The following is an 11,819-nucleotide window of genomic DNA, read 5'->3' on the forward strand; positions in this document are numbered from 1 at the left end:
TTGCAGCTTGCTGTTCCTCCATCTGGAACATACTTCCCTGGTGTTTTTGCCTTGTTAACTCCTGCTTGTCCTTCAGTAACCTTCCCTGACTTGCCCAACCAGGTCAAATCCCCTCTTGATGCTCTCAGAGCACATGACTCCTTTGTAGCACTACAGGTATGAATTTACATGTTTTTAGTTATTTTTTAGAAAATAATGACAATGCTACTTACTGAGCACCCTCTATGTGCCAGGCTGTTGTTCAATTGCTCAGTTGTGTCCAACTCTTTGCCACCCCGTGGACTGCAGCACGTCAGACTTCTTTGTCCTTTCACTATTTCCCAGAGTTTGCTCAAATTCATGTCCATTGAGTAGTGATGCCATCCAACCATCTCATCCTCTGTCGTCCCCTTCTTCTGCCTTCAATCTTTCCCAGCATAAGGGTCTTTTCTGGTAAGTTGGCTCTTCACATCAGGTGGCCAAAGTATTGGAGTTTCAGCTTCAACATCAGTCCTTCCAATGAATATTCAGGACTAATCTCCTTTAGGATTGACTGATTTGATATCCTTGCAGTCCAAGGGACTCTCAAGAGTCTTCTCCAACACCACAGTTCAAAAGCATCAATTCTTCGACACTCAGCCTTCTTTATGGTCCAACTCTCATATCCATACATGACTACTGGAAAAACCATAGCTTTGACTAGATGAACCTTTGTTGGCAAAGCAATGTCTCTGCTTTTTAATATGCTATCTAGGTTGGTTATAGCTTTTCTTGCAAGGAGCAAGCATTTTTTAATTTTATGGCTGCAGTCACCATCTGCAGTGATTTTGGAGCCCAAGAAAATAAAATCTGTCACTGTTTCTATTGTTTCCCCATCTATTTGCCATGAAATAATGGACCAGATGCCATGATCTTCGTTTTTTATATGTTGAATTTTGAGCCAGCTTTTTCACTTTCCTCTTTCACTTTCATCAAGAGGCTCTTTAGTTCCTCTTCACTTTCTGCCATAAGGGTTGTATTATCTGCATATCTGAGGTTATTGGTATTTCTCCCGGCAGTCTTGATTCTAGCTTGTGCTCCATCCAGCCCAGCATTTCAAATGATGTACTCTGCATATAAGTTAAATAAGCAGGGTGACAATATACAGCCTTGATGTACTCCTTCCCCAATTTGGAACCAGTTCATTGTTCCACAGCCAGTTCTAACTCTTGCTTCTTGACCTATGTACAGGTTTCTTAGGAGGCAGGTCAGGTGGTCTGGTATTCCCATCTCTTTAAGAATTTTCCACAATTTGTTATGATCCACACAAAGGCATTAGCATAGTCAATGAAGCAGAAGTAGATGTTTTTCTGGAGTTTTATATCTTAGTTAATTCAACATAGGAAGTAGTTATTGCCATTTTGCAGAGAAGAAAAACCTCTGTTAGGTTAGCAATATGCCCAGGGTAGCACAGCTGGGAAACAGAAAAACTGATGGCGAACAGCCTGTCAGCTCCTGGCTCTGTTCCTTCTCTCCAGGTCACCTGAGGGGGAAAAGACATGAGCTCTCCATTACCCATCATAGGAAGTTTTCATACACAGAGTGGATAGCCCTAGTCAGGGAGCTCTTTCCATAATCGCAGCTCCAAGGAGCCCAGGCTGATTTTCCTCCTGAAGACCAGTTCTAGGAACTCAGACTGTGCTCAGCTGGACATCGGACCCCTTGCATCCCTTAAAGCAGGACTCTCCAAGAGAACTCTGTGATCAAGGTCTACAACTGCACCATCTAATAGGTAGCTGCTAGCTACATGCAGCTATTATTTGAAATGCTGCTAATGTGACTGAGAAACTGAATTAAAAATTTTATTTTAGTTAATTTAAAGAGCCACAGGTGACTAGCAGCTCCTGTTCTGGACAGTGCAGACTTAGTTTTCCCTACATGTAATGTAGGGAACCATGATCCAGTCCACCCAGCTCCCCTTGCTTGTTCTGATTAAAATGAAGTATATGGCCTATTTCAGTTTTACACACACGTAAATGCACACTGGAGTAGGTGTGCCACTTTGTAATCTACTTTTCTCTCTGTCATTATAGGTGGTCCACAGTTCAGGCCAGGACACAGTGACCTCCTCTGCAAGTGTTGCCTGGTATCCTATATTTCAACTACCCACATTTTATCTAACCAGTTCCCAGTGATAAACATTTGGGCTGTTTCCAATGTTTTTAGGCTACAACAACAAACACAGTTTAGTAAACATCTTTGCATGTATATCTCTCTACACATGTCGGAGAATTTCAGTGTGCTACCTTCCTAACGGGGAGTTGCTAGGTCAAAGGATAATCATTAAAACCATTGGTATATACTGCCAAATTACCCTTAGAAGGGTATGCCTATGTCAACTTTCCACAAAAGTATTATGAATATGGTCAAGTGCTCATGTATACTGAACCAACAGTGAGGTTGTCATTATTACTATCATTGCTAACTGGACATTATTTATTTAATTGACTTTTCCTTAATTAACAGTGAATTCCCTTGTGGCTCAGACAGTAAAGAGTCTGCCTGCAAGGAGGGAGACCTGAATTTGATCCCTGAGTTGGGAAGATCCCCTGGAGAAGGAAATGGCAACCCACTCCAGTATTCTTGCCTGGAAAATCCCATGGACGGAGGAGCCTGGGGGCTACAGTCCATACGGTTGCAAAGAGTCGGACAAGACTGAGTGACTTCACTTTCACTTTCAATTAAGAGTGAAGGTGAGAGTTTCTTGGACTTCCCTGGTGGCTCACCTGGTAAAGAATCTGCCTGCAATGCGGGAGACCTGGGTTTGATCCTTGGGTTGGGAAGATCCCCTGCAGAAGGGAAAGGCTACCCACTCCAGTATTCTGGCCTGGAGAATTCCATGGACTGTATAGTCCATGGGGTCACAAAGAATCACTTTTGAGAGTTTCTTCATTTGGTTACAAGGCACTTGTGTTTATTGCATTTACCATCTGTTATTTCTTAGTATTTCTATTATATTGTTTCTTTTTCTTACTGCTTTTGAGAGATAAGTGCTCTTTGTATTTTGGCTATTTTATCAACCATTTTTTCCCAGATTATCAATTCAGTTCAGTTCAGTTCAGTCGCTCAGTCGTGTCCGACTCTTTGTGACCCCATGAACTGCAGCACACCAGGCCTCCCTGTCCATCACCAACTCCCAGAGTTTACCCAAATTCACATCCATTGACTCGGTGATGCCATCCAACCATCTCATTCTCTGTCGTCCCCTTCTCCTCCTGTCTTCAATCTTCCCCAGCATCAGGGTCTTTTCAAATGAGTCAGCTCTTCATATCAGATGGCCAAAGTATTGGAGTTTCAGCTTCAACATCAGTCCTTCCAATGATCACCCAGGACTGATCTCCTTTAGGATGGACTGGTTGGATCTCCTTGCAGTCCAAGGGACTCTCAAGAGTCTTATCCAACACCACAGTTCAAAAGCATCAATTCTTTGGTGCTCAGCCTTCTTTATAGTCCAACTCTCACATCCATATATGACTCCTGGAAAAACCATAGCCTTGACTAGATGGACCTTTGTTGGCAAAGTAATGTCTCTGTTTTTTAATATGCTGTCTAGGTTGGTCATAACTTTCCTTCCAAGGAGTAATCATCTTTTAATTTCATGGCTGCAGTCACCATCTGCAGTGATTTTGGAGCCCCCAAAAATGAAGATTATAATTTGTCCTTTAACCTTATTTAACGTCTGTCATAAAGCAGCTTTGCCAGTCTTGTGTCACTCTTTGAGGATTTTAAACATTGCTCAAGAAACAGACCAACAAAACATGCATGGGCTGGCTACAAAGTGTAACAAAGGCTTAGTCTTACCATTTTGATTCCTGGTCACTTGCAAATGTACTTCAAATCCCAGTTCCAGCACTTTGTAGCTATCTGATTACAATCACAAATTTCTTAATGTCAATGAGTTTCCATTTTCTAGTCTGCAAAGTGGGAATAACAAAACTTGAAAGTGAAAGTGAAAGTCATTTAATGGTGTCCAACTCTTTCCGACCCCATTGACTATACAGTTCATGGAATTCTCCAGGCCAGAATACTGGACTTGATAGCCATTCCCTTCTCCAGGGGATCTTCCCAATAAAACTTGCCTTTCAGGAATTTGGGGGAACGTGTAGCTCTGGCTTTTACTGAAGAAGTTCCCTCACCCCATAATAGTTTCATAAATCAAATCAGGCTAAACAATTTTTCTTTTAAAAACTGCATTTATTAGGATATTCAAATTAAACAGGAAGTGCTGAAACCAATACTTTGGCCACCTGATGTGAAGAACTGACTCATTGGAAAAGACCCTGATGCTGGGAAAGATTGAAGGCGGAGAAGGGGATGACAGAGGATGAGATGGCTGGATGGCATCACCAACTCAATGGACAAGTTTGAGTAAGCTGCAGGAGTTGGTGACTGACAGGGAGGCCTGGCTGCAGTCCATGGGGTTGCAAAGAGTCGGATACGACTGAGCGACTGAACTGAACTGGGGAGGTGGGTGGAAGCATGAAGGATATGAGAACATTTGTGGAGGACTTGGGCTTCCCTGGTGGCTCAGACGGTAGAGTTTGCCTTCAGTGCGGGAGACCCTGGTTCGATCCCTGGGTCGGAAAAATCCCCTGGAGAAGGAAACATTCTTGACTGGAAAAATCCCATGGATGGTGGGGCTTGACAGGCCCCAGTCCATGGGGTTGCAAAGAGTCAGACACGACTGAGCGACTTCACTTTAGGTACTGAGGAAGGCGCAATGGATTGAATTAACTCCTAATTCGAGAAAATGCTCTGGAAAGTGCATTATTCCAATTTTATGGGAAGCAACTGAGCTCAAGGAACCCAGTTTCCTGCGTCTCGACACGTAAGTGCCTCACCACCAAGCAGTTTCTGCACCTCCGCCAGGAAGCCCTCGGGGTATTTCTACTCCCAGAGTCCCCACTCGAGTTCAGTCAGTTAGACTCGCCGTTAGCCGAGTGGGTAGATAGGGAGGCGGAACCAAGCAGCCAGACCTCTGGTGCTCCGGGCTCTCTTAAGTACAAGCCAGCCTCTCTCCGCTAGGCTTCCTCGCGGTGCCTTTTGGGAGTTGTAGTCAGACGCGCCTCAGCTTGCTCCCGGGTGAGGAAGGACAAGACTCCAGTTCCCAGCATGCCCTGCTGTGGGCGAGTGCAGCGCCGATTTTTATCCTCCCCACTTCGCCACTCCTTCCCTTCTCTTCTGAATCCTCCAATCTGAACTCCAGTCGGTGAAATTTTTCGTCTTCTCCCATTTTTTTCCCTGTCATTTTCCGCCATCCTTTTTCCTCTTCCCGGGAGCCACTGGCTCCGTTTAAGCGACGGCTTGTGACTCGGAGTGCACGAGGAGGGGATCGACACTGAGTTACGGTAAGGGTGCAGGGAGAGAAGGGGTGGTGGAGATAGGAGGGAGAGAGTTGAGAGAGGCGAGGACTGGGAAGAAAGTAGGGGACAAGTTGGGAGATCGTGTGGCGTAGATCAGGGTGAATGGGATGAGTTGGTCTTCGGTGAGAGAAGAGGAAAGAAGTGGAATTGGATTTGGGAGACATGGAGGGGAAAAATAGTTACTGCTGTGCTCAGCACGAGGTGGGGCCAAGAAGTAGATGGGAAGAACATACAAATTTGGAACTTATAGGCTGATCAGACCAAAAGAGGCAGAAGGGAAAGAGGGTTGGGCTCAAACAAGTATCTTTGTCACTGCTTAAGTAAAGATGAGACAGTTCATTGAAATATCAAGTATTTTTGCAAATATGGGACAATTGACAATTTTGTCATCTAGAAATTGAGAGAAGACTGGTGTTTAGGCCAGAAGTGAGGTGAGAAGGCAGGAAAAGAGGGGAGGCTGGTCAGGACTGGGAGAAACAAGAGGAGGTGAGTGACATGAAAAAGGAAACCATAGATGAGTTTTCATGGGGGCCAGTGGATCGGGAATCAGAATTAGAAAGGTGAGGGGTGACACTGGCATGGCTTGTGGGGGTACACTAACACTTGGATCTCTCAGGTGATGGAGAGCACCCCTTCCAGGGGTGGACTGAATCGAGTACACCTACAATGCAGGAACTTGCAGGAATTCCTAGGAGGCCTGAGCCCTGGTATATTGGATCGATTGTATGGGCACCCTGCCACCTGCCTGGCTGTCTTCAGGTGAGGACCCCCCTTCATGGTAGGGTCCATGGCAGGGAAATGTAATGGGGCCTGCAGATTGAAATAAGTTATTGTGGGTAGAAGCTTAGCCCTGGTGGGCTTGGAGAGTAAAGTGTGTCAGGCCAAGCCAGATAGAGGATGTGGGGGCAGCAAGACAGGTAAAAGTGTTGGGGGGTGAATGTGAGAAGTTTGAGAGGCCATGGATGGCAGGGATGCAGTTCTAAGACAGTCTCTGATATTAACATTGTCCCTCTCCCTGCTTATAGGGAGCTCCCATCTTTGGCTAAGAACTGGGTGATGCGGATGCTCTTTCTGGAGCAGCCTTTGCCGCAAGCTGCTGTAGCCCTGTGGGTGAAGAAGGAATTCAGCAAGTGAGTCTCTCCTGCATTTTTAGCCAGATACAAATTTCTCAACAGCTAGGCTTCCCAAACTGCTATTCTTGGACCACTTCTAGGAAATATTAATGGGGACACCAACAACTTATAATTAAACACATTTGGGAAATTCTCATTACTGTATTTTGCCTCTCAGAGAGTTGTGATGTCTGTTACAAGGCTCTGGTAGGTGTTACAGTAAAGAAACATTGCCTTAAGACACATCTCACTCTGTGAAATGGTGTTCTGAGGACCACCAGTTTAGAAAAGGCAGAAACTGACACCTTTGTGGGTCTCCTTCTTTCTGTTCCCTAGTCTTCTCTCTCACCTCTCTGCTTCTGTTCCAGAGCTCAGGAGGAAAGCACGGGGTTGCTGAGCGGCCTCCGTATCTGGCACACCCAGCTGCTCCCTGGTGGTCTCCAGGGCCTCATCCTCAACCCCATCTTCCGCCAAAACCTCCGCATTGCCCTTCTGGGTGGGTATGTCACTTCCGTCTTTTCCTAAATTGGGTAGGGGACATAGTGATTGAATTGCTGGCCGGGGAGCTCCTGAGGGGCCTCTCTGCAACCTTGCAGGCTCCACTTTTGGAAGCTCCTTTAAGAGTAAGTTGGACCAGATGGAGCTACATGGTGTAGAAAATGTCTCCCACTCACGGTCCCTGGGGATGAGGGTCAACTAAGGGCAGAAGCGTGGGTGGGGAACACAGGTAGGGTTCCTTACTGTTGGCCATCCTGGCATAGGGGCAAGGCCTGGTCTGATGACACAAGTCAGCTGGGACCAGACAAGCATGCCCGGGACGTCCTCTCACTTGACAAGTATGCCGAGGAGCGATGGGAGGTGAGGACTTGGGACTCTGTGGGTGTCTCTGCTTTTGTTCCCGCTTCCCACAGCCTTTAAGGCATCCAACTCTGTTCTCTTCCGTTCCTCAGGTGGTCCTGCACTTCATGGTGGGATCCCCCAGTGCAGCCGTCAGCCAGGACTTGGCTCAGCTCCTCAGCCAGGCTGGGCTCATGAAGAGGTGAGGCAGCCAGAGGTACAACAGCTCTGTTTTGCCATGTCCTTGAGTCCTGCTAAATTGAGTCCACCTTGGGTCAGGATTGGAGGGGATTGACTGAAAAAGGTGGGCTGAGGGACGTCCCCGGTGGTCCAGTGGCTAAGATTCCACGCTCCCAATGCAGGGGACCTGGGTTCAATCCCTGGTCAGGGAACTAGATCCCACATGCCACAACTAAGAGTTTGTATGTCACACAAAGATACTGCTTGCCTCAACAAAGATGGAAGATCCCGCATGCTACGACTAAGACCTGGCATGGCCAAATAAATAAATATTTTTAAAAGGAGAGTAGAGCAGAATATGGCAAGAGATAAACCAAAAAAAAAAACGTGGGCACACAGGTGGGACGGTGGCCTTTCTCTGCACACCTCTGCCATGAGCCCTGTCTGTCTCCAGTGCCGAACCTGGAGAGCCACCCTGCATTACCTCTGCCGGCTTCCAGTTCCTGTTGCTGGACACCCCAGCCCAGCTCTGGTACTTTATGTTGCAGTATCTGCAGACAGCCCAGGTGAGCAGGTCAGGGGTGCCCGCCAGCACGCTCTACTCTTCCCCAGACCCACTGAGGGACTGCTGCCCACAGACTCTGTTCCCTGATTTTTTCTCATTTCCTCCCTCACACCCCTCCCCCTTTGTCTCTGCCCATTCCTCCCTAGAGTCGGGGCATGGACCTAGTGGAGATTCTCTCCTTCCTCTTCCAGCTCAGCTTCTCCACTCTGGGCAAGGTAAGCAGGGGGCCTGAGTGGGCGAGATGGGAAGAGAGTAAAGAGATGGGAAGGGGAAATGAGGTAATGGGGCAATACAGTGGAGGATAAGAATGAACAAAGAACATGCAGAGATGGGAAAAGAGGGAGTGAGTGTATGGGATTGAGAAAGGGAGAATGGGATGTGTTTTGGACCCTAGCTGGCCACTCCTTTTCCCCAGGATTACTCTGTGGAAGGTATGAGTGATTCTCTGTTGAACTTCCTGCAACATCTGCGTGAGTTTGGGCTTGTTTTCCAGAGGAAGGTATGAACACCCAGACACATGGCCTCTACTGAAGAGACAGGGTGGGATGGTGCCTTGGCCTTTAAAGGAGAGTGGGGTCTTGGGAGGCAGTCACAAGAAGCAGTTGCCAGGACTAAATACTTATCTCCCTTGAGGGAGAGAAGTTGGGAGCTGAGGTCCTGGGCACTGGGAGGAATCTGATGTTTCAGGAGGAAGATGTAGGGCAGTGAGGCCTGAGAGAGGGCCTGTGGCCTTTCCCTTCTCCTTTTCAGAGGAAATCTCGGCGTTACTACCCCACACGCCTGGCCATCAATCTCTCGTCAGGTGTTTCTGGGGCTGGGGGCACTGCACATCAGCCAGGCTTCATTGTTGTGGAAACCAATTACCGACTGTATGCCTACACGGGTGAGGCTGGACAGAGGGCCCCTGGAGAGCAGGCTGGTGGGGAGGGGAGGAAGAAGCGGGAAGAAGCAGGAGGGACTGCCAGCTTCTGGTCACGTACACTTGTAACTTGGCGGTTTACAGAGCTCTCTGAGGCCTGGGGGAGCCTAGATGGTGGGAACCCTCCTAATCCTCTTTTCCTATCTTCTGGTCAGAGTCGGAGCTGCAGATCGCCCTCATTGCCCTTTTCTCTGAGATGCTCTATCGCTTCCCCAACATGGTGGTGGCACAGGTGACCCGGGAGAGTGTGCAGCAGGCATTGCCAGTGGCATCACAGCCCAGCAGGTATCCCTGCTTGGGGAAGGTGTGGGTGGAAAGAAAGGCTGCACGTGGGTTGTAGGTTACGGGGTGGTCACCTTCCAGAAGGCTAGCGTGGAGTCTGTTACAGAAGGTGGTGGTGAGTTGTCTGCGTGTGAACATCAGGTCATGAGAAGTCAAGGTTCTCAGTGTGGGGAGAGGGAGACCCTCCTGCAGAAGACACGTAAGGAGGAGCTATAACTCTGCATTTGTATCTCAGCACCACCACTTCCTAGCTGCACTGGTGGCCTAGTTGTTTCTCTTATCTGAGCCTCAGTTTCCTCATCTGGAAAATGGAAATAATGACAGTTCTCACTCAGGGCTTCTGATAGATCTCACTTCAGCTATCAGGGCTTCCCTGCTAGCTCAGTTGGTAAAGAATTCACCTGCAATGCAGGAGACCCCAGTGCAATTCCTGGGTTGGGAAGATCCACTGGAGAAGGGATAGGCTACCCACTCCAGTATTCCTGGGCTTCCCTTGTGGTTCAGCTGGTAAAGAATCCGCCTGCAATGTGGGAGACCTGGGTTCGATCCCTGGGTTGGGAAGATCCCCTGGAGAAGGGAAAGGCTACCCACTCCAGTATTCTGGCTTAGAGAATTACACGGACTGCATAGTCTATGGGGTCGCAAAGAGTCAGACAAGACTGAGCGACTTTCACAAAGGGTTGTTGAACCAAGTCAGTGAAATACAGGTAAACCATTTAGTTCAGAGCCTGCCATGCAGTTAGTGCTCAAAAATAATAGTTGCTATTACTTTAAAAAAAAAAAAAAACTATGGAAAGGGAAAATATGCCAAAGAAGCAGCAGCAGACATCACCAATGGGAGCAATACCTAAAGACAAGAGCTATGGGATGTGTTGAATTGATAGGCATATGCCTATGAATTTTTAAACAATCAGTTGATGTTCAGTGACATTAGAAGACAGGTAGCTTTTCTGCTTTCTTATTTGAGAATTCTGTGCAATGAGAATTGCACTCATTGAGAATTTATTTACTGCCATTGATCCCAATTCTTGTCTGTTTTCCTAGATCATCCATTTCCTAAGGACAAGGGCCCACCCAGTGATGCTTAAACAGGTACAAAAATGAGGCTGGAGGGACAACAGCTGCCGGAGGCTGAGAGCCCTTGGTACCTGGTGATGAAGTGATGGAAAAGAGAAATGGAAATCCAAATCTGGGGAATGAGTGGAGGGCTGGGGCTGCCTGGAGCAGTGCTTCTGAACCTTACAAGGGCCATCCCTTGCCCCTGCAGACACCGGTGCTGCCTCCCACCATCACAGACCAGATTCGGCTCTGGGAGCTGGAAAGGGACAGGCTCCGGTTCACCGAAGGTGAGTGGCTTCTGGTGGGTTTTTTTGGTCATTGGCCAGAAGAAGGACAATTCAGTCTTGGTGAGCTGAAAAAGCTGTTCATGCATTTTATTTTTTGTTTACTGCATGGGCTAGTAAACCCATGCATGTTTTATTTCGGGATGAGTTGATGGCAGTAAATAAATTCTCGAATGAGTGTGATTTGGATTCAGCTAGAAGAGGGAAATTGGAAGGGATTCAATTCAGTTCAGTTGCTCAGTCATGTCCGACTCTTTCTGACCCCATGAACTGCAGCACACCAGGCTTCCCTGTCCATCACCAACTCCCAGAGCTTACTCAAACTCAGGTCCATCGAATTGGTGATGCCATCCACCCATCTCATCCTCAGTGAGTCAGTTCTTCACATCAGGTGGCCAAAGTATTGGAGTTTCAGCTTCAGCATCAGTCCTTCCAATGAATATTCAGGACTGATTTCCTTTAAGATTGAGTGCAATTGTGCCGTAATTTGAACATTCTTTGGATTGGAATGAAAACTGACCTTTTCCATCCTGTGGTCACTGCTGAGTTTTCCAAATTTGCTGGCATATTGAGTGCAGCACTTTCACAGCATCATCTTTTAGGATTTGAGGGATAATTCATAGGGATAATTTCTCTGGTTTTGGTTAGCAATGGGTTTTCTTACTGTATTATACTGCCTTCCTGAATATGGCTGGGTCATGCTAGTGTTAAGATTTAAATGTGGGTGGCAAGCCGAGACCGCTGGTTCCCTGAGGCTGGTTCCTGAGGCTGGTTCCCTGAGGCTGCCATCGAGGGGCTCCCACCTCCCGTTCTCACCTCCTCTCTCTCTCTCTCCCTGCTGCACCTGACTTGCGGATCCCAGGCGTCCTGTATAACCAGTTCCTGTCACAAGTGGACTTTGAGCTGCTGCTGGCCCACGCGCGGGAGCTGGGCGTCCTGGTGTTCGAGAACTCGGCCAAGCGGCTCATGGTGGTGACCCCGGCTGGGCACAGCGACGTCAAGCGCTTCTGGAAGCGGCAGAAACACAACTCCTGAGAGTGCAGGACTGGACCTGGGCGGGGCGCACCCGGGAAGGCGGGCTGCGTGGAGGCTGGCGCGGCCTCAGAACTCAGGTGTTTTTTTTAATTCACACGTCGGGACTCTTCTAGTTTAATAAAATTGTGAAAGTGAACCACACTACCCCGCCACCTCCCTGGGAAA

At 47.8% G+C, this 11,819-nt stretch overlaps 1 protein-coding gene across 1 annotated transcript; it reads left to right on the top strand.

Moving 5' to 3' along the window:
- Positions 1-5,157: 5,157 nt before the first annotated feature.
- On the top strand, positions 5,158-11,803 carry GTF2H4 (general transcription factor IIH subunit 4). Its single transcript, XM_005906962.3, is given in 15 exon segments — positions 5,158-5,366; positions 5,998-6,140; positions 6,407-6,511; positions 6,862-6,993; positions 7,255-7,351; positions 7,444-7,532; positions 7,965-8,076; positions 8,222-8,290; positions 8,491-8,574; positions 8,826-8,958; positions 9,150-9,248; positions 9,251-9,279; positions 10,321-10,368; positions 10,544-10,622; positions 11,482-11,803. Coding segments are annotated over 14 exon segments (1,389 nt in total). The 5' UTR covers positions 5,158-5,366; positions 5,998-6,000; the 3' UTR covers positions 11,655-11,803.
- The last annotated feature ends 16 nt before the right edge of the window (positions 11,804-11,819 follow it).

Source organism: Bos mutus, chromosome 23 (genome assembly GCF_027580195.1).
Source record: "Bos mutus isolate GX-2022 chromosome 23, NWIPB_WYAK_1.1, whole genome shotgun sequence".
NCBI lineage: Eukaryota > Metazoa > Chordata > Mammalia > Artiodactyla > Bovidae > Bos > Bos mutus.